The sequence below is a fragment of the Malaclemys terrapin genome, chromosome 3 (assembly GCF_027887155.1).
Source record: "Malaclemys terrapin pileata isolate rMalTer1 chromosome 3, rMalTer1.hap1, whole genome shotgun sequence".
Classification (NCBI taxonomy): domain Eukaryota; kingdom Metazoa; phylum Chordata; order Testudines; family Emydidae; genus Malaclemys; species Malaclemys terrapin.
In genome coordinates, this window is record NC_071507.1 from 144,715,237 (window position 1) to 144,738,563 (window position 23,327).

Consider the following 23,327-nt stretch of genomic DNA (forward strand, 5'->3'; position numbering starts at 1 on the left):
ATAATGCTTGAAGAAAACAAATATAATTGTTAAATACAACTCTGGTTGCTGTAAAGCAAAGAACACCATGTAGTAATAGGAGTGGATGGATTTGAGAGCAGTAAGGAAGATTGGATAAGGCATTTGACAAGCCCCAAAATAACTGGTTAGTTGATGGAACAAATATTGGTTGAATATTATGAGATAATGTCAAAAGTGATCAAATATTTTAAAACACTAATTTATTAGAACAGTAATAAAACAGTAAGTCTTGATGGTCTCCAGTAGGCTTAATCTTAGAAAGGTACTTATGCCTCATTTAAAAAAAAAAAAGTTACTTAGTTATTTTAACTCAGAAAAATGCCAAACACAATAAAATGAAGTTCTAAAAAATGAAAGAATGGAAGTATGATGCAATCAATAAAGTAGGCCGCTGTGTGCATCAAGGCGTTCGTGCTGGAACATTTGACAGTTTTTGACTGTGGTCAAATAATAGGTGGTCAATTGACTGGCTTGCCAAGCCTTGTCATAGCTACAAAATTTGTAAGGGTAGCTGTGTGAGGGGTTGGAACCCCCCTTTCAGGGTGCCACAAGACGTGCTGGGGTCCCACTGAGCCCACCTGTCCCAGCAGCCTGTGTTCCCTTAATCTGTGTTGATGTGACAGGTTCTCAAGCCCCTTTCCAGCATACACACAGGTAGGGACACACCCAGCTGTAGAATCACATAGAGCCTGCGATCAGTTCTCTGTGGGAGATCTCAGCTAAGGGATTGCCCAGCACTCACGTGCTCACCTCCTTCGATATGTAAGCCCAAAATAATATTATCTTGCGCTGTAGAGAGAGATCTGCACAGCGCAAGCTCATAAAAATCACTCCCCCTCCTTCAATGTGGAGGGAGATATGCACAGCTTCTGCCCCTCCCTCCCCCCCCCCCCCCAGAGTTATGAGTTTACCAAATTACCAAATTGTCACCCTGAGTGATAAACAGGCTGGCAGATTCTTAAGGCACAAGTTGCCTTGGCTTTTCCAGGTTTTCATACATAGGTTAAAAATCCTTCTAGCCTGGGACCGTCACGTCCCACAGTTCAGTCTTTGTTCCTTAGGTGTGTTGTTGCAGGGAAAGTGAGGTCCCCTCATAATGTCATTTCCCCCCTTTTGTATCTTCTCCCCACTTGCTGGAAAACTCTTTTGCTGTGACCTGGGTCAAATAGTTCCCATTGTGTAGTGCTATCTCTGAGAGGTTTCTATTGTACACAGTTCCTGGGGTAATCCTTGTGCTTGTGTGCATTTCCTCAATAAGCCATTAACGTTGTTTGGCCTTTTTACTCTTGTACCCAAGAGGCTGCCTGTGGATGTTTTCAACCTCAAGACATGTTTCAGCAACACTACATATGTGTTATGTATTACTTCACATACAACAATAGCACATACAATCCAATGAGGTATTACTGTCTGGCAGATCAAGACTTTTAGAATGACACCTCACAAGTCATAATTTGTATAAGGCATCCTAATTACATGACAGTGGTGAATGTTGGGGTGTCAGGGTGTCACAAGCTGACCTTTAAATAGATTTTTTAATATATTTCAACTCTCATCTGCAGACAGTATTGATTTTGCTAAGGTGCTAACACAATCTGAAATCTATTGTGTTATCTAGAAAGAAGGAAACATGTGCAGAAGTGAAATATTTCATAAGAATACAGAAGGCACAAGAAGGTACCCAGGAAAGTATTGGCCTCTTAAGAGACCTCCTGGTGGGAGACATGGTGGACTGCAGCGATGGGAAAATATGTGAGCATCTGCTCAAAGATTGTGAGCTAACTTTAGAAAAAAACATATACATTTGCAAAGTGGTAAAGCAGGCAAAATTGCAAGTGCAGGCTTTAAGTAAGGAGACAAGAAACTGTACGTAGAAGGCAGCAGAAAGAGAAAGATAGGCATGAGAGGAAAACACACAGGGAAGCTCAAAGAATGGCCTCAAAATCTTGCAACAAACAGCCTAGAGAATGACATGGGATGTGTGGAAGTGACTGTGCATCTAGCCATTGTCCAGCATTTGGGCAAAAGTGTAGAATTTGCTTCACTGTAAATGAGTGAAGGAATCCACTGAGAGCTCTGTGCACTTAAGAAGAGCAACACATCTGTGGGACTAGAGGAACATCTCTGGGGAATTGCAGTCAGGCTTAGGAGGTTGTGGGTAATGTGACCATTTAAAAACAAAAAGATGTTATGAAACATTTTTCTGTAGGTATGTTTGGATTATATTGGTTTAAGGAGTAACTACTGTATTTTGAATATTTGAATTTTATTAAAGTAGGCATAAAAGAATGCACTGAAGAGGAATAAGAGAAGAGTTACTGTTTAAAAAAATAAAATGTAACTTTCGCTTTTCATAGGCCAGATGTTCAAACAGAAACTGTATGCAAGAAAATAGTGTGTAGGTGTTTCAGACAAATGGAATTGTTCCTGTATAGCTGTGTGTGTATATTCTGGCTTTGAGGCATCATGAAATATAGTAAGGTGTTTTGAGGCATGTGTGACTTCTGTAAATTAAATTTGAGTCTAACTTCAGGTTGCATTATCCAATGCAAATAAAAGCACTATAGCATTTTTTATTTTGTTTGCTTTGTTTTGCTTCAAAGTCTGATTGCCTCCCTGTGAGCATGGAAGGCCTTCAGAATGCATAACTGACCTTGGTGAGTGTATACTGCAGAGAGACCTGTATTGATGTTGCATGGACGTCTGATGTAAAAAAGAGAGATGAGAACTTTAAAGAGAATTTTTTAAAATGCTCATTATTATGTTTTTCATGACTATAACTTGATGTATTTTATTTTTATCTCATTGTTCACTTCACTAGTTGTCAATGCCAATTTCTGTAGTATAATCGCTGGGGATCAGGCTGAGCCTGAGTCTTTCCACCTGTTGGGCATGATGTAAGATTCACCTGTTTATGCAGCCATTTCCCAAATAATCTTGTCATGAGTTGCTGCCATTGCCTTCTCAGAATTCATCCAATGGGCTTCAACATCTATAAGAATGTACCTTTTACTGGAGGAGGGAAGGCCAGCTCTTTCTTTTTGGGGGAATCTCATGTTTGCTTGTTTTTTTTTTTTTTTGCAGTGTGTTCAGACCCATTGATGACAGGTGCCTTAGAAATGCTTGTAATAGATTGAAATATCTTGTTTTCTTTCCTCTATTAGGACGTTTCTCCGAGTTCTTCCCCTACCAAGTGAAAACTGGAGTGCTTTGGTTGAGGAGTGGTGCTGCCACCCCAATCCCTTTGCCAACAGTGCTCTTCACCCTCAGAATAACGACTGTTTTCTTGGACACACTTACTTTCTGGTGAATTCAGGAAGTGAGTCACATGTGCCTGGAACTGAAATAGTCCATTCAGAGACTGAACATTCTGCTTCTGAGAGGGGCCCTACCTTGGTAAAGTATTTTGTTTTAATAAATCTCAAAGTGTGACTTTTTAATTATTTTTTTTAATTTTATTTTGGGGAGTGGACATTTCTGTGAAAGATCTTTATGAAATTCGGGGCTTGTAGAGTTGTTGACATCTGTTGTCTAGGAACCAGACTAAATTCTAGCATTTTCACAGCAATTGCTCCTAGTCTTAATATCACCTAGGTACACAAGAAATGATTCAGAAACCTCTTCTTTGAAACACACTTGGAATCATTGTAAAAATACTGTTCAGAGAACCTAGTACTTGCAAAGAAGACCGAGTAAAGCATATTGTCAGACAACGAAGAAGCAAAATCTTTGGATCACCCTTGATTAGACTGAAATGGAAACAGTGGTCTGTTGCTACAGGCTTTGTATAATCAGATGGGTAGTTAATTAAAACTGTACATGTGATGTGATAGGAAGATGTCAATCAAAGAATAGCAAAATAAAACCCAAAAGCTAAGAATGGGTGGAATCGAAGGGTAACTACATTTGCTGAAACTTTGCTGGACACTAAGTAGTAAATATGAACAAAACAGCTTGGCTATACAAGAACTTGTCAAAATCAGGATGTGGTTTGGGTCCAGATATAATATCGCTTCTCGGCTCTCTATGAGCTAAGATCAAGTGAAAAATTCTCTACGTTTTATTTATGTTCCCACAATGCAAGGGGGCGAGGGTTAGAGATGCAAAGATGGACCCATGTTTTGGGAATATCTTTGTCCCACCACTTTGTCGTGGTTCTGATGCAAAAGCTGCACTTGCCTGGCAAATACTGCCTTCAAGTAACTTACTGGGCTTGTTAGGCTAGGATTAAACAGGCTGAGCCGCTCAGAAAGTCGCAGTATGAATTCCATGCACTGCTGGTCTCAGTCTCTGCCTCTTCCCATGGTTGAATGAACACCTTCCATGCCCTCTTCTGGGTTTCTTGAGATGCTAGGTGATTCATTAGTTGAAATTTCTCTCTGAATAAAGAGTAAGCTCAGTCTGTTCAGCATGGCTCTATATTTAGAAAATATTGCTGAAATAGTTGTGATTCCAAGAGAGTTAGGGCAGTACAAGCCCCTTCTCCCACATCCTTTGGACTTTCAAATCTCCCACAAGCAACTGCTTTCAGAGGGAGTGCAAGGGTGACTCTGAGAGAGGGTAGCCAGGTGAGGGGTGCAGCTGAAGCACTTGCAGTTGCAGACATTGGGCAGCTGCACCCGAAACAAAATGGCTCATTTAGATGCACCGCACTACTGGTATTTAGACCAGTTTAGTCCGACCAGCTCCATTAGAAATGAGACAAGTCTTCAGTGAAGAGGCACCCGAAGATTTTTTTGAATGTGATGAATCTCCATATTCACTTCCTAAAAATTGCCTTGATATCAAAATTTCTTACTTGGTTGTTTGAAAACCCTTGTATCACACTTGCACTGAAATTCTAATTTCTACACATTTATTTCTAGCATCAGTCAGTTACCAATCAAATGAGCACAACTTTAAGATCAAGCAGAAACTGGACTAATCAGGGAAAAATTCAAATTGAAATACAAAATTCTTCCATAATCTGGAGAAAGTTATAGAAAGTTACAGACAACACAGATTGCTGTTGGCACAAATGTTCTCATTTTATAGTATAGTCATGCAGTCTGCACTAGTATGAAAGTTCCTTTTTAATTGCATAACAGTTATTGGAGAGTGTTTGCCCGTGACCAAAACAGTAGTAGGAATATAGCAGAGATACTTAAACAATCCTCTGCAGCCTCCTGTGGGACCCAGACAATGTTCTGCCATGGAAAACATATTGCTCACATTTTAGTTTAACGATGTAACACGGATTTTAAATGTCACATGGTCACACAGCATCCTAATAGTATCTCTTGGGGAAAATATTTTCCCTAAGACAATATCAAGGATCCTTAGAAATAGAAACACACACAAAAAATATTAGGAGAGGATCCGCCTCCATCTGCAGATTGCCAGGAGCTGCAAGTTGTCACATAGATATATTGATTTAATTAGTCTGGCTAAAAGTATCATCCTTTTTCTTCAAGCAGTGATACCACTGAGTTCTCAGTGTTTTCAGGTACCATACTGCACAATTCTCAGCCACTGCATGTAACTTTTAGCAGAAAAAGCACTCAAATAGTAGTTATCTGAGGAATACTGTGCTTATAGCTCCCCAACCTGCCTTCATTTATTGGGTGTTAAGAAACCCAGTCTCTTTACTTCCTGTCAGGAAGAAGAAAAGAAAGAAAGTTAGTTCTACTCTACAACTTTTGGGGGAGAGTAAGGGGCAGGAGTTGGGAAAGGAGACGAACTGTGCATCTGTCTTTATTGGCTCCAACTCCAGAACAATGAGATCCACATTTCTCACGTAATGTATCCTGTTAAGGCTGTAAAAAGTCAGCAGAAGCTAGAGAATTACTACCCTTGTGTTCCCACTAGAATCTTGGTCGATGTTTCCTGCCTCAGTTGAAGTTTGCAGTGTAGACTGTCTCCTCAGTTTCCTAATCATAGAAAATAGGAAGTGGCCGTCTTCCCTGAGGGCAGCGGTGATTCAGTCGCATTAGAAACAAGAGCATTCTTACTAGGGGCAGCCTCACCTTCACCTGGCAAGTAGAATTCTCAAATGTACAGCATTTGAGCTGAATCAGGTTCCCATCTCTGTCCAAATATTGTTTAGTCTATGGGAAGATACACAGAGCTGGGAGCCAGGAGATCATGAATTCAGATCTCATCTATACCACACACTGTTTATATTTGTGTGCAGTCCTACCTTTGGACTCAGGGCAATCCCATTTCATTAATAAATTAACTGAGGGATTGCATAAGGTTCCTTTTTACCAGAGCTAGGAGTAAAACCCACATCTCTAATATTCCCAAATTGATACATTTTTAAGACCAGAATGGACCACTATAATTATCTAGTCTGATCTCCTGCACAACACAAGCTAAAGAATTTCACCCAGTAATTCTGGCATCAAACCCATAACTTGAGCTGTAGCATATTTTTTAGATAAATATCCATTCTTGATTTAAAGTCTTCATGTGACAGACACAGGGTGGATTTGCTATGTGAGTTGTTCCAATGGTTAATTACACTCACCCTTAAAAAATGTGTACTTTATTCCTAGCTTGAATTTATCTAGCTTCGGCTTTCAACCTTGGGATTTTGTTGTCTTTTTCTGCTAGTTAAAGAGCCACTGTCAGAAATCTCTTCCCCATGTAGGTACTTGAAGACAGTGATCAAGTCATCTCTTAATCAAAGTAGATGGAGCTTCATAAGATATGTTTTCCAGACCATGAATCATTCTTGTAGCTCTTTTTTTTGAAGTATGGACTCCAGAACTCAACACAGTATTCCAGTAACTGTCTCACTAATGCTGTATACAGAGGTAGTACCACTTCTCTACTCGTACTCAATATTTCTCTGCTTATACATGGAAGGATTATGTTCATGATCTTAGCTACTGCATAACCAACATGAGCTCCCAAGGTAATCTATCATTACCATTAAGTCCTTTTTTTGAAGTCACTGCATTCTAGAGTACAGTCCCTAATCTTATACGTATTGCCTACATTCTTTGTTTCTAGATGTAATTATAATACAATCTAAGGTCATACCTTTACATCATACAATGAGGAAACATTCTTTAAAAAATGTTCTATTATGGGAAAAGATGATCTGTCATTTATGGTACAGTAGGCAGAAACACACAAATTACATTTGGTCATTTGTCATATGTTTTGGTGGCTTGTATCACACATGAAGGTTTTAAAGTTGAGAGGTACGCTGGCTTTAGTGAAAGGGTGGCTTCATTACAGTTGGAAACGATGGAAAATGGTGACCATCTTTTATTGGTGACCATACAATAAATGGAAAAAACAGTCGTCTCCCCCCAACCCCCCCTCTAACTTGTTTTATTTATAATCATCATAGGTGTTATTTTTCTGTGTAGGTACAAGTTAGTCAGGCTTCAATATGATTTTTCAAGTTGAAAGTTTTCTTTTTCAAACTTTACTAAGCCTATACAAATGCCCATGTGAAACATATTTGCTTCACATATACCCCAAATGAACAGGTATAATGCTGATTGTGTAGATACTAGATGCAAAAATCTTGCTAATGAAATAGTATGAATGAAGGTAAGTGTTGAGCTCAGTTATATTGTTTAAACAATATTCAATTTAAATATGAACTCTGGGTTTAATTTGTATAGTGTCATCAGTGTACTGTAAGATTTAAATCAAACACACAACTTCTAAGTAACTCAGAAAGTTTAGAAGGCTGCAGTGAATGAAATAGCCAAGACACATCTCTATGTACATAAACATTCTGAGGAGTGAAGTATAAAGTTCACTATGCACTCTGGAGAGTATGTTAAAATTATACATTCTTTTTCAGAAGAGTTGAATGACATTTAAATGACATTTCTCTTGTCCTACAGAAATCAAAGAAAAATGCTAGAGTAATTTGTAAGCGCTGCAAGGCAATGCTGGGAGAGACAGTATCATCAGGTATGGATTACACAAACAAAACCATACTTGGTTGGCTCGCTCACTAAACACTAGAGGTTAAAAGTTCTGGAGAAAAATAATTTATCAATAGGATGCTGAGTTGATTCCTGTGGGTTCTTCTCTTTCACTTCTGAAAGGGTGAGATTGTTTCCACTGTCAAAAGTATGAGGTTATTGGCCCCAGTAATTTATTTTGATCCTTGTTTATGTAGTGCATCTGGCCATATTGTTCTCTGTATTTTAACACTTAGCAAAATGAATGTTCCTTTTTATATGTTTGAACCATGCCACTTGCTCTGTTATAAAGTGGATTTGTAGCATAGACCCGGAGTTGTGATATGAACAACTCTGAGCTGAAATAATGGTTAGAGATTTAAATATGACCACAAGCATTTAGATTTAGCTTTTAAAAGATCTCTACCTAGAATATCATGGACACATTTGCAATTAATCGTGGAATGCATACTTTGTATACATTAGTAAATTTTGTTTAGTGTATAGCTTAGGTCTGAAGTACATAACTAATATAAGCTCAAGTATGCAGTTCATCTTTCGTAAATAGTTCCTCTAAACAAAATAAGGTAGAATAAACTTTTTATAGATCATGTGCAAATGTTAATTTCTTTGAACAAAAATGTACTTCCTAGCAACTATAACTAATACAGTAGAAAAGGCTATAAAGTCTCATAACTCAAAAGTTGGCAAAAACTTTGTGAAGTTGATTCATTTGAAATTTGTTAGTCACCTTAATTAATCAATCTATAAGAAATTAACATTGAAGTACTGTGGTGTTTTATCTTAGTGTATTTAAAAATGTTCTGGACTAAATGTTCAAATTAATAGTCTTGTAGACAATATTTGTTAGTAATATTTGTACAGAGGAGTAATTTATATGCAAGTTTGCAAAAACATATTGTAAAATAGGAGTACATAATATGTGTCCAGACTCTGTTAATACTGTTATGTGTATTTATAGATCTGTAATATTATATATTTATTTGAGTTGCGATTATTGCCTGGGAGTGGTATGTATTATTTATTTATATTATATAAAGGATATAAAATGTGCAAGATGCTGTACAGAGCTATAGGAAGATAAGGTCCCCCCCATCCCAAAGAGCTTAAAAATCTGTAAAGACAAAGACAGATAAAAGGGTGGGAGAAAAGGACTTGTCATATAAGCAGTGTGGTCAGGGTGAAGGCTGTTAGTTCCATTAAAAAAATATAAATTTTATATATATATATATATATATATATATATATATATAATATGAGTTACCTAGACATTTGTTAGTTCTGATTTTTGTTAAGTTAACTGCCACTATTTTTGTTACTTTGGTTTTTAATCCTTACCTATTATTTCTTTTTTAATTTAAATTTTTTCCTATTTTCAGTATATTAATTAAACCTTTACAATGCTGCACTCTGAGGAGTGAGGGCATTACTGCCCACTGATCACTTTCAGTGCAGGAGCACTAGTTTTAACTAGAAGTTTAAACTACTTCAATCTACACGCTCTATTATACCTTGTAAAATATAATTATCCTAAATGCATTGCAGCTTTAATTGCCCTCTGAGAAATCAAATTTCTCTCACCATTAGTAAAAATCCAGGGATAACTACCTTGGTAAATGTAAAATAAAATTTTCCTCTGTTTTCAGTTTTTGTGCCTGACATTTGCTTTAAAATTTTACTTTCTACATTGTTGGGCCAATCTCTGGTGTCCTGAGGAGTGTTTGGCAGACTGGTTATTTATTATTTTCACTGAGCTTTTTGTTTCCTACGATGGGACTGACAAATATAAAAAGGAGAGAAATGTCAGTGCTGCATTAAATGTAGAATAAGTAGGTCTCAAATACAAAGCCTATCTATGCTTAATGTGCTACTGCATCAAACTAGTTCTGTGATGAGGCTCTATTTTAGGTCATACTGTCATTTGATTGGCACCCATGACAACATGGATAACAACATTGGTACAAAACTATTTTAAGTCTCAGTTAATTGGATTGCAAATGCATTGTCCCAGTCAACAGTGAAGGAAAGACTAGAATGTGGTTTAACTAGGAATGTGGTTTAACTGGGCCACAACTTTTATTAAGTAACACATCTGGGAACTATTTGGCAATAACTCATCCAGTGGAGATCATCCATCCTTTGTAATCCTGGTGAAGAGCTGCTTCAGCGCCCTCACTCCTCCATTCCACCTCCAAGAGGACTACCGTCAGCCCTTCACCCTGTTAAACGAGTCCTAGCACAATCGGACCCCACTGCCCTCTCCTTGTACAAGAGGTAAAGGGTTGGAGAAGAGGTGGTTGTCTCCTCACTGTGCAAGACATTGGAAGCCCCAGCCCTATTACCCGCCTTCTTAAGGAGATGCCTTCTAATCTGCTTCTAGTTCTGGTTTATCAGGGAACTAGACAGCCTACTGACTGAGTACCTGTACTGGACACCTGCCAAGTTGTGACAAAATGAATTTTACAACCTCACCTATCTTCTAGATCCTGGGGCTCCTAAGAGGAGGGTGAAAAAACCCACACTGTCCAGGCCAGTCTGACAGTGAGAGAAAATTCCTGGTCCTGCTTTAATCCCAGGTCAGGGAAGGGGAAGCTTTTCTTCTTAAAGCAGAATGGTGCCCCAGAGCAAGGGCAAGGGTTTATAAGTGCTCCCCATGTGTTTGCAGGAGCCGATAGGCTTATGTTGAATCCTTCTGTCTAACCAATCAGCAACCATGCCCTTCTTAAGCCCAAAAGGAGGCTGAGTACTCACTGCTGGCTCAGAGAAAGCCTCCCCATGTCTGTGGCTGCAGTCAGGGGGAATGCAGGGAACAGAGCCATAAATAAGTGTTGTTTATTGTTCATAGTGGCAGGAGCCTAGTAGTGAACCAGGTCCCCACTGCGTTAGGTGCTGTACAAACACAGAACAAATGATGGTCCATACCCCAAAGGGCTTCAGACTGAGACAAGAGATGACAGATGCAGACAGACAGAGGCTCTGACTCAGTGGACCTCATGTATTTCTGCTGCAGAAAAGGGCTAGCTATGATCTGAAGAGCTTGCATAGGAATTTCTAACCAAACTAGTGCATCATGGAGTTCTACTGCTCTGGCACTTGTGCTTCCATGCATGGGGAAATGATTGGGAGGGGCTCATCTAATATATATGCCAAAAATCCCAGACTTTGCCCTTTACCTTTTCTATGAAAAAATCACTTGGTGGCTAGAGAATAAAGTGACTCCCTTCGATCAACTCACGTAATTCTCAGCCCTGAAATCGTTTGAACAAACAGCACAACCATACAAATTCCAAAAATCTGATTTTAGAAATATGAATTTTTATCTCTCTTTACTACTGTCTCCACACCAGCTGCCTGAGCAGACATATAGCTACCAGTGTCTAACTTTAAAGATACACTGTATAGGCTCAGATAGTCAGATCTACAATGCTAATCGCCAAACTCTAAACAGTGCTGAAAGATGCTGAAATAGACAAGTCATGTACTACTTCTACATCTCTGTATTCGCCAACAAAATGAATTTATTCAGCCACAACTTCTGCTAAAAAAGATATGAGCAAATGATTCACCAGGCGCGCGCACACACTTTCTGGGACTGCCCGCATACCCAAATAGTCTAGTTCTACTAGCATAAAAGCTTACATGGAACTTTTGAAACACACTTTGGTATAAGCAAAAGGTTCTAAGGGACTCTCCTCAAATCTTCATAACAAAGAATGATGCTAATTCAGATTATTAATAGCCACAAGGAAGTGTATTACTAGATTACGTCTCATGAAAGAGAATCCCAGAATTGTGATTTGTTGCGCCAGACAATAGAAGAAACAAAACTTCTGCTCAAATTCCAATGTCCTAAAACCAGGCTGAAGTCTTTATATTTTAGTTCCTAGTATTCAAGGACAAATAAAGGCACTGAACTGGGATACTGATACTCATGCAGAATGACTCTGCCCCGAATATCCATGCATCTACCTGCAAGAAACCCCAGATTTGCAATATCTGCTCACATCTGTATAGCAGTGCTACAGTTGTTTGTACTTGTTTTTGTACCTGGAACTAGCCATATTGTACTAGCTGCTTGTGTACAAAAGTGCATACAGATGAGTCGCATCATACGTGCATTTAACTTATGCGAATTCAACTATACATGCTCGGCAAAAAAAAGAAAAACCACAAGATACCTGTAAATAGTGCAAGCGATTCCACCCAGCATTCCACTCAATGAGCGTATGCCCCGGAGTGAGCGTGAGATGGGGGACATGAATCTGCTGTTCCCTCAGTCGGTCTCAGTTCCCGCGTGCCTCTCATAGTGTGAGCATCTCGCTGCGCTGAGTGTGATTCTAGTGTTTAAAGATACGTATTTTTCATACAACATGGCCCCTAAACGCAAGCCAACTACTTCATCTGGTGCTCAACCGAAGAAACAGCGATCTGTTCCAACGCTGGAGGAAAAACTGGCTGTGTTGAACTTATTGAGAGGCGGTATGATGGTCTCCAAAGTGGTGCGTAAATATGGCCGCAACGAATCTAGCATCTGTGCCATCAAGATTCGAAAGAGAGAAATTCGTCAAGCCGTGGCATCAAATGCTCCAATAACTGCTAAGGTGACGAGCCAGGTGCGTGATAAGACTTTAGTGACGACTAAAAAGACATTAAACTTATAGCTGGAAGACCTGAACCGTAAACATGTGCCTATCGATGGCAACATGTTGTGAGAAAAGGCTCTTAGCCTCTACGTGCTGTTCAAACCTCCTGCCGAAGAGGGACAGCCTTCTGATGAGAAGGAATTCAAAGCCAGCCAAGGTTGGCTTAACAGTTTTAGGAACCGCTTCAACCTGAAAAACGTGCAGACTACTGATGAAGCTGCATCTGCCAATGAAGAGGCAGCAAAAGCCTACCCCGAACAATTAAAGAAAATCATAGAAGAAATTGCATCTGAAGAAGTGAGGTTCTTACCCACGAAAGCTTATGCTCCCAATACTTCTGTTAGTCTTAAAGGTGCCACAGGACCCTCTGTTGCTTTTTATAGAAGAAAAGGGCTATCTTCTGGAATAAGTTTTTAATGCTGACAAGACTGGGCTGCTCTGGAAAAAAATGCCCAACCGCACTTACATTTTGAAATCAGAAGGACAAGCCCTTGGCGTCAAAGCAGTTAAAGACCGTGTCACTGTGTTGTTTTGTGGAAATGCAGCTGGACATTTAATAAAGCCGGACTTGCTCTATTGGGCTGCAAATCCCAGTGCCCTAAAAGGGAAGAACAAAAATCTCCTGCCTGTGTTCTGGCAATCAAATAAAAAGGCTTGGCTGATGGCAGCATTATTTCTGGATTGGTTCCACAAGTGTTTCATTCCGGAGGTCAAGTGGTACCTCGAAGAGAAAGGACTTGACTTTCAAGTGTTGCTGATCGTAGACAATGCTCCTGGCCACCTTGCAGCACTCTGGTTTGAACATAATGACGTTGAAGTCGTCTTTCTCCCCCCCAATACCATCTCCATCCTCCAACCTCTCGACCAAGGCGTGATTCATTATTTCAAGGCCACGTACACGAGGCTTATGTTCTTACGGATACGTAGCGCTATGGATGCTGATCCCAATCTTAATGTGATGAGTGTTGGAAGTCCTTCAACATTGCCGATTGCATCACTTATATTAAACAGGCAATGGATGCAATCAAGCCTGAAACAGTCAATGCATGTTGGCCAAACCTATGGAAAGAATATTTGAATGATTTTAAGGGTTTCCCGACCATTGACAAAGAAGTGAAATGCATTGTTGCATTCAGGTGGCCAGGCAAGTGGGTGGTGATGGGTTCGTCGACATCCTTGAGAAAGAAATTGAAGAATTAATTGAGAGCCATAGAGAAACATTGACTAACGAAGAGTTAGAGGAACTGATATAATCGTCTACAGAAGACGAAGATGATGACGAACAGGAAGAGCCAGCAAGTTGGAATCTTCATAAACTTGCTGAAGTATTCCAAGCAGCGAAACACTTGAATGATTTAATTTCTGAATACGATCCCTCTATGGAACGAAGCCTCAAAATCATACGTAGTATTACGGACGATTTGAGACCGTATCAAGAAATGTTTGAGCAGCTCAAGAGACAACAGCGACAATTGCCGATCACCATGTTTTTCAAGGAAAAACAACCAGCAGCAAATAAGCCCACGCAATTAACTTCTTGAGCTGAACCAGAGGCAACCACTTCATCTACGACTCGCTCTCTGTCACCTCTGTCTCCTGGATCAACATCAAGCCCTGATGACCCCCTGTAATTACCCCCTGTAATTAAAAATACGGTACTGTAAAATTATATTTTGCATATGTACTCTTTATTGTATACTGTACATTACTGTATACATTATACATATTACTATACAGGGCTGTATACTCAAAACCATATACTGTACTTTATGGGCGATTTAAGGGATTTTCAAGGGTAATTTTGACTATATGCGATTTTCGCCTTACACTCTGATTTTAGAACCTAACCCCCGTGTAAGATGCGACTCCACTGTATGATGCAACTGTGGGGGGGGGGAAGGTTTTTCTTTTTCTTTTCTTTTTTCTATCTCCCCACTTAAAACACTATATTGTCTTTATGTTTATGGAAGTAGGTACTTAATAAATGCACTTATGTAGCAACCTATAAATAGCTTGTAAAATACAATGTGTTCATAAATAAAATATTTTTTCTTTTATACCTACAAAAATATTTTAAAAGAAAAAGATAACCTGGATGGAAGCAGCTATGTCTGCAAAGCTGAAGAAATTCCTCTTCTGACTTTTTTTTTAAAATGTCTGCACTTGAAGTGTGGGTCCTGTACGTATCAATACAGAGAGGGCCAGTGTCCTGAGTTAACCTAACTTTGTTACAGAGAAGTATTGTTTCCACTCTTTGAAGAAAGAAGAAAATTAGTCCCCTTAGTTTACTCTTGTTAGAGCCGTGTGTTTGTTATTCACAATCATTGGCTGGTAGAGGATACTGAAGTACTGACATAAGTTACACTGGTTTTAGTCCATTAAGTGTTTTCCATTTCTTGTTCAAGGTTGGCGCAGCAATAATAAATAGTGGACAGGAGTTTTTAATTGATATCACCAAGCATTTAAATATATAACATGTTTTTAAAATGATCACTACAGGGGTTTTGGCTCCTGCCCACTCTGGTTTTATATGGGATCCAGGGGGAAATGGTTGTGCTTGATGTTAAGTAGGGAATGATACAGATGGCAAAATATTGATCTTGTGATTAGCTCCAAAAAGAGCTAAAGCGATATTTCCTTCTGGCCATGTCTGATTTCTTTACCAGTTACCCAGCTCCTCCTCCTACATGTCAAAACAAGAATTTGGACATCTCTTCCACCATTTAATTGGATGCTGATCTAGGAGTTTAGTAAATGTGGTGACGCATTATATTACTGTAGAAAATAAGTGTACTGTTTTATTGAGTTGTAAAAATTTCCTTTTGTCTGATTTTTAGGGACTACAAAATATTACATCACTGAGATGATTATTCAGCAATCTGGAACAAATTTTGACATGCTACCAAGGTATAGAAATCAGATAATGTGCTCAGTTTGGTTATTGGAACAATGTTGTTGAGTGGTAAAGATTAATCTTTTTGAATAGTTACTTTTTTGGTATTTAATTAAATATTATGCTAATAAAGTATTAAGTCTGCACTGTTAAAATAACAGAGTTAGGAAATGCAAAAGCATTCTTAACTCAGGCATATAGTATACCTGTTGTGTCTTGTGATCTCTTTTCTAATTGAATGCATAGCTTTATATATTACCGTTTGTTGTAAACCGCGTACCATATAGTACAGATGGCATTACGGAAAGTCAAATTAACTTTGTAGTTGGAACCTTAACTTTTTTACATTGTTTGACTTTTGGTAACTAAATATGCAATCTTTGTTACTTTGCTAAATTTATGCAATGCTTTCATATAATTGCTAATTACAAGCAATTAGGGTTTTTCAGCAAGACAAGATAGCACATTAGCCAATGGTTAACAAGTTACATAATGTCTCTGCCCATGGTCTTAAGTTAGCAAGTTAATATTTAATTAATACTTTGATAAAATGTTATTAGTATAAAATATATATATGTTGAATTTTGATTTGGGGTTCATAGGAATGAAGCAACTCCTTTGATTGTCCAACAGGTACATTCCTAGGGGTTAAAACAAAGAAACGGTGAAAGTATATGGCAATAAGGATTGTCTCTTTTGTGTTTTAAGGCAGGTGGGAGGATGCCATATCTTATACTGACGTGCCAACCTTTCATAAACTTAAGGTTGAATCTGTGGAAAGAACGTCTCCCTATAGAAGAAACTAACACAATAGGAACAGGGATTCTTTGTTCAATTTGAAACATAATTATTCAGTTATTGCTTCAACATCTGGCATTTCTACTAACCAAGCATATCTTAGAAAAGGCAATGTTATCTTGTTTATTCTGTTTTCTCTAAGCTAATCACTATTTGCTAGACCTCTGGTTTCTTGACCAAACTCTGGACTTTGGGTCTGGAAAAGAGCTGGCACAATCCATGTACCAGGTTGTTATATAAAATGCACATGAATTTTAACCCTTCACCATATATTTAAAGCTTTCTTAGGGCTCACTGGGTATCAATGGCTAAGTTTTGTAAAATATAGTTACTATGAAAATATTCTGTTAAGACTGATTTATTTTAAAACAGGTCTCAGTTTGTACAGAACATTATAGCTCAGTGTCTCGTGGAACTGTCCTCTGCCAGAAGCACGTTTAGATTCAGAATACAAGGGCATGATGGAAAAGTCTACATCTTGGTAAGGCATTTTCTTATAATTGTACAGAAATACCTTCATGAGTGTGAACTCCTGACATTTATTCATTGGTTATTATGTGTTTGCTTATGTGTGTAAGGGAAATGAGAAAAAGGAGTTGATCATTCAAATGGTGTGCCTGCCTGCCTTTGAGTCTCTTTCAGTTTTTTCTTTTTAGTTTGGGGCATTCAGCAATGGAAATTAAGAACCCACTTGAATTTTTTAGACTAAAAGCTAATTGAAATCTCAAGCAGTTAGTCCAAAGTACTGTACACAGCTGTGCTGTTTACATAGAAGTATGTAGTCTTGTCTGTTTTTATAATATTTTTATGACTGAGGAAATTAAAAAATATTGTGGAGCCTTATATCTGATACACTTGGGCTGCACCCCTCTTCCTAGAAATGTTTGAAATAGCTCAGACTTGTCCAGGAGCCTCTGGGGTGTGGGCACATCCCTTTTGTCCTCATCCCAATTAATCCTGTCTCTGGAAGAGCAAACAGAGTAGCAATTCAGTGTTCTGCCTTATCCACTACCGTCCTATCTTTTAACTCTTAACTTCAACTAGCACTGCCAGAATCATTTCCTTACATTTCTTTTCCCCGGGGGGCCCAAATTTATGGGGCTGTGACCCCTGAACAGAACCAGCTGCTGAGCATCTTACTTCCACTCACCCTATCCCCGTTATGGTGCAGCAGGCCACATTAATAGAAAACAGAAAGCCAGGAGGTGCTCCCATTATGAGGAGGCCCTCTTAAAAGCCACAGGTGGGGAGGTCTGCAATAGCTGACCCTCAGCTTCTCAGGGAAATAGGTAGTACTTTGGGATCTCTGTATCCTCCAACACTAATCAAGACTTCTCTGGTGACACCTTTACAAGAGCTGTTCAGTTCTCTTCAACACTTGGAACTCAACTTGGGCCAAACCAACTTCACCAATTGGGGATTTTCCAGGGCTAAGCCCAAAAATTTCCCTAAAACTACTTCAAAAGGCAGAAAGTCCAGGGTCCTCTCCCATGTCCTTAAATGGCTGATGGTACATTGGCAAGAAGTATGGCATTCTTTCCTTTACCTTCTTTTTCAGAAAAGGAGGATCTGGGCTCACTCAGGGATGCATCCTTGTATTTCAGAAATGTTTGGATAATAGAGGATGAGGAACTCGATTCCTTGCCCCTGCTGATTTTGTGCCAGCCTTGTGGAATACGTGGATCATAGATTACAAGACCAGAAGGGACCAATGGGCTTGTCCAGTCTGACCTCCTGAATGATGCAGGCCATAGAACTTCCCCAAAATTATTCCCAGAGTAGATCTTTTAGAAAAACATCCAATCTTGATTTAAAAATGGTCATTGATGGAGAATCCACCACGACTGTTGGTATATTGTTCCAATGGTTAATTACTCTCACTGTTAAAAATTCACATCTTATTTCCAGTCTGAATTTGTCTTGCTTCAACTTCCAGACATTGGATCTTATTATACTTTTCTCTGCTAGATTGAAGAGCCTGTTATTAAATATTTGTTCCCCATGTAGATACTTATACACAGAATCAGGTCCTTCTGGTATGTTCAGGCTAACCAGGCCTATCTTCATTACCAATTTTAATTTGTCATAGTATTAGAGATCTAAGCTTTTTGGACCCATGACATTGTGCCCTCAGGTTCTGTTCTGCTTCTCTCTCCTTCCCTACTGATTTTCGCTTCTTGCTCACTGTGTCCCAAATATCTTGGATTGTGGATAAACTGAGGATCCAAAGGATACTTGTTTACCTAATTGTCTTCCTAGGACCAGCCTCTTTTTTCTACTACACCCAATGAAGGTCCATTTACCTAATTAACACAACTGAATAACACATTGCTATTCCGAATTTACATTTATTGAGCAATAAGAATTAAATGTTTCAATATAGTTTTATAAGCATTCCTCTCATGCAAGATGCATAGTCAGACTTTGGAGCCTTGTGGAGAAGTCTGAACTGTCTCTAGTATTTGCAGGAAGGGGACCAGTGCCTCACACTGGGGAAGAGTTCAGTCCTAGACAAGAAATCGTTGGGTAACAATATTTTCCCCATTAATTAACACAATTACTTTTAAATGCAGAAAGCTTTTTTTTAAAGAGATTTATTTTTAGGAAGAGTACCGTAGATATGTCACACAGCTGTCTACACCAAGAAAATATTGAACATTTAAGGTTTGCCTGATGTGAAATCTCAACTTCACATGCTCAATTTTTGGAGGGTGGGTGGGCTTTAGTCACTAGTAGAGGTGCAACAGATTTTTGCAGTTTCTTTGCACAAAAGAATTTTGGGCACAGAAGGCTATTTATACGGTGTCAGTATGTGTGCTGCATTGCAAAGTTAGTTACAAATAAAAACAAATTGCCAATTAACATCATTACAGCAGTTAACATAGACAGATTCTAACTAAGCATAAAACACTAGCTCAGCAAGGTGAGACACTTTGACTTTAAAGCAGTGACAGTGGAGCCCCCAAGCATTTAAAGTTTCACTGTCTTTGACTGAATTGGCAAATAAATATCACACAAGTGAAGGATATGAATACATTTGGGGATAACAAAAAAACAAAATGGTCAGATACATACATAAGACTTCGAAGTCCAGATCTCAGGTTCTTAGCAGTATTGGTGAGTTTGCTGGCTGGAAAGTCCCTCTGGAACACATCCACAACTTGGATGGGCCATTCAGTCCTTTGTTCAGAGCTTCAGCTTATAGAAAAGTTACTCCAGAGGTAGGAAGCAGGATTGAAAGCAGAATGGAGAAGATGCATCTGCCTTTTTATATCCTTTGCTATGTGGCTTGTACTTCCTTTGCCCCAAACACAAACATACAGCACATGTGGGCATGGAAAAGCAGAGTCCCCTATCCACCGGCATGTCCCTACATGTCCTGCTGACTCTTAGGTGTAACCCCTGCCTTCTCTCAATGGATTCATTATATATCTGATTGCCTTTGATAGACGATCCAGTAGGCTGGCTAGTGCTGATGCCAATCTGTCTTGGGAGAGGTGTCACCCAGAAGCACAGCACAAGTTTGAAATGCAAATATACCATACATATTTATAACTCACAATACAAGGATGATACTTACATATAAATGTGATTATCATATTTAGCAAATTATAACTTTTCCACTGAAATCTTACATGGCATATCTGTAGGGCTCTACCAATTCACGGCTGTGAAAAATGCATCACGGACCGTGAAATCTGGTCTCCTCCCATGAAATCTGGTCTTTTGTGTGCTTTTACCCTATACTATACAGCTTTCACGGGGGATGCCAGCGTTTCTCAAATTGGGGGTCCTGACCCAATAGGGAATTGCAGGGTGGGGTCACGGTATTACCACCCTTACCTCTGTGCTGCATTCAGAGCTGGGTGGGTGGAGAGTGGCAGCTGTTGGTCAGATGCCCAGCTCTGAAGGCAGCGCCTCCAGCACCAGCACAGAAGTAAGAGTGGCAATACCATATCATGCCTCCCTTACTTCTGTGCTGCTGCCTTTTGACCTGGATAGCCAGAGAGTGGTGTCTGCTGACTGAGGGTCCAGCTCTGCAGGCAGCAGTGCAGAACTAAGGGTGGCAATACCATACCATGCTTACTTCTGCTGTGCTGCTGGCGGTGGCTCTGCCTTCAGAGCTGGGCTCCTGGCCAGCAGCCGTGGCTCTCCAGCTGCCCAAATCTGAGTAGCAGTACCGTAATCCCCACTACAATAGCCTTGCGACCCCCCCGCCCACACACACACACACACACACACAACTCCTTTTGGGGTCAAGATCCCTACAATTACATCATGAAATTTCAGATTTAAATAGCTGAAATCATGAAAGTTATAATTTTTAAAATCCTAAGACCATGAAATTGACCAAATGGACTGTGAATTTGGCAGGGCCTTACATATCTGGTAAGACTCATTACAATTTTACAATATTGGTATCAATATCATAAAGTGTCTCACATTCTATATAGCGTCACACAGTCTAAGAGTCACTGAAAGTTCTTGTAGCACTTCTCTTTATGTTACATATTTCTGAGGCACCTATTTCTTTCATATCTATGTCCATCGGTCTATGTGAAGTGAGTCAATCCAATTCCTACAGGATAAATGTCTTTGTTATACAAATCACCATCGTAATTGGCTCTAATTTGCATCCTTGCTGTCATTTTGAGCTGAGTAGTGAGACTGAATGGGCACAGAAGTTGACTTACCTTACCGACCTGAATGGTGTTCCCTCTGTGTCATGCTTGTAGCACAGTAGGAGGACTGTATGGGGAAGCTAGCACTGTTTTTTCTTAGGTTTTCATTACACAAGCTGTAACTGTTCTGTTAGTAGAGAGTATGTTGCTTCCCAGGGCTGTCAAATGGACACTGTTAAGTTCTAAATATACTTTATTTTTAAGTATTGCTGTAGCAGTTTTTTTTTTTTTTCTTACCAATGGTTAAATTCAAGGAAATTTGGGAATCCAGACACTGCACGGGGAAGAGAAAAATCTATGTAGTATCCATAAAATAGCTGACAGCTCAGATTGAAATATACTAGCCAGAAGTAACATGCATAAATGCTTAGAATCAGAACACTGAATTTGGGACTGTTTGTATAGGTCAACAACCAGGTCAGAAATAAAATAATTAATGCTGGGGAAAAGGAAAATGCTGAAAGAAAATAAACAAGTTAGAAACAAGTCAGAAACTGACAGGCTTAGAAGATGCAGAAATTTCTCACGTAACCAATAGTGCCTTTCGCCAACAGACTCAGATTTCTGCTATATAATGCATATTCAAACATCAATACAAATCTGTTTGATCTTTGCTAACATAAGACATGCTTTGACAAAGTGGTAGTAATCTGTGGCTTTTGTCCCACAGTATTATAATGTGTAAACAGAAGCACTTTTCAGCTCGATCCAGCTGCCGAGTGAAACTGATTAATAATCTTTAAAATAGGGTGCAAAAGAAACTGTGAAAGGAGTAGACATATGTTGATGGTATATCCTCTAGATTAGAGTGAAGGATGCTATTCACTTTCTACTCCTGGGGTAATTCTGTGCCAAAACATTAAAAAACCTGTGCACAATCTTTTAACATTTTGCAAAATTCTGCATATTTTATTTGTCAAAATAACATAATATAATCATGCCAGTTTCAATTATTTTGGTAATTTATTTCAAAATGCCTGTCAGCAAGTATGTCTGTAACAATACAGATAACAACAAAGTTTCAGGAAATATTTTTTGACAGATTCCTTGCTAGGCATATTAATACGGAACTTAACAAAACTTATTTCCCGCACCCCTCAGAAGCAGTGCAAAGGCGTGGGGGAAATCGGAGGTAATTGAGGAGCTGAGGGAGAGGGAAGTAAATGCTGGGAAGGAGCCTGGGAGTAAACCTGGAGGGTTGTTGGTGTGGGTGAGAGAAGTAGGGAACAGGTTATTTTGGGGGAGAGGGATTGTTGGGGAGCCTCCCCCAAGCAGACCCTCGCTGACCCCTAGCCTCTCCTATTCAGTCAGGAACATCTGCTCCCGTCCCCATGTATCCCTGGACCCCCGTTCAGCCACCCTGTCCCCATGTGGCCCTGCCCCCCTATTCCCATTCAGCCTCTTCCCCCAGTCTGTCCCCCCCACTAGCCCTTCTGAACCCCAATCTATGTGACCCCCCAGCAGCCCTGTGTGCCCCCCCCCTCATCCCCGGCCACTGTGAGGAACGCAGCCAGCTGATGGCTGCTATTGCCGGTGAGCCTGCTGCTCTCTGCTCTGGTGCCACAACAGCCCCTGATGGGCAAAAGGTGTAACTGCAGCACCTCTCTGGTAGAATGTATTTTCTGCGGAGAAAAAAAATCTGCGGGAGACAGTAATTCTGTGCTTGCGCAGTGGCACAGAATTTCCCCAGGAGTAATTTTCTGAAGATTCTATAAGTACTCTGAAAGGGGAAGGGAGAACATATGTGGTGAGTGTTTGTGAGTAAGGGACTTGTATTATCATAGAATCATAGGACTGGAAGGGACCTTGAGAGGTCATCTAGTCCAGTCCCCTTTACTCATACAGGACTAAGTGTTATCTAGACCATCCCTGACAGGTGTTTGTCTAACCTGCTCTTAAAAATCTCCAAAGATGGAGATTCCACAACCTGCCTAGGCAATTTATTCCAGTGCTTAACCACCTTGACAGTTAGAAAGTTTTTCCTAACGTCCAACCTAAATCTCCCTTGCTGCAATTTAAGCCCATTGCTTCTTGTCCTAGCCTCAGAAATTAAGAAAAGCAATTTTTCTCCCTCCTCCTTGTAATAACCTTTTATGTATGTAAGAACTGTTATCATGTCCCCTCTCAGTCTTCTCTTTTCCAGACTAAAGAGACCCAAGTTTTTCCAATCTTCCCTCATGGGTCATTTTTTGTTGCTCTTCTCTGGATTCTCTTCTATTTGTCCACATCCTTCCTAGAGCTAGGCTTAGTACAATTAGCTAGTGTCTTTCCCTGTCTCCTCCCAGACATCTTTGAGAGTGTGTCTCATTCCTTCTTTGCAAAAGCCTTGCTACAGTTTTCTAATACTGGGCCTCTG

The 23,327-nt window shown here is 39.6% G+C and overlaps 1 protein-coding gene across 2 annotated transcripts in view; it reads left to right on the forward strand.

Annotated features, from left to right (window-relative positions):
* UBE3D (ubiquitin protein ligase E3D) overlaps positions 1-23,327 on the forward strand; it is a 108,840-nt gene that overhangs the window by 9,612 nt on the left and 75,901 nt on the right. For both annotated transcript variants that reach the window (XM_054021386.1, XM_054021387.1), the window contains exons 4-7: positions 3,186-3,417; positions 7,872-7,941; positions 15,436-15,505; positions 16,662-16,770. In XM_054021386.1, the coding sequence (XP_053877361.1) occupies positions 3,186-3,417; positions 7,872-7,941; positions 15,436-15,505; positions 16,662-16,770 (481 nt within the window). The remainder of the gene's footprint in view (positions 1-3,185; positions 3,418-7,871; positions 7,942-15,435; positions 15,506-16,661; positions 16,771-23,327) is intronic.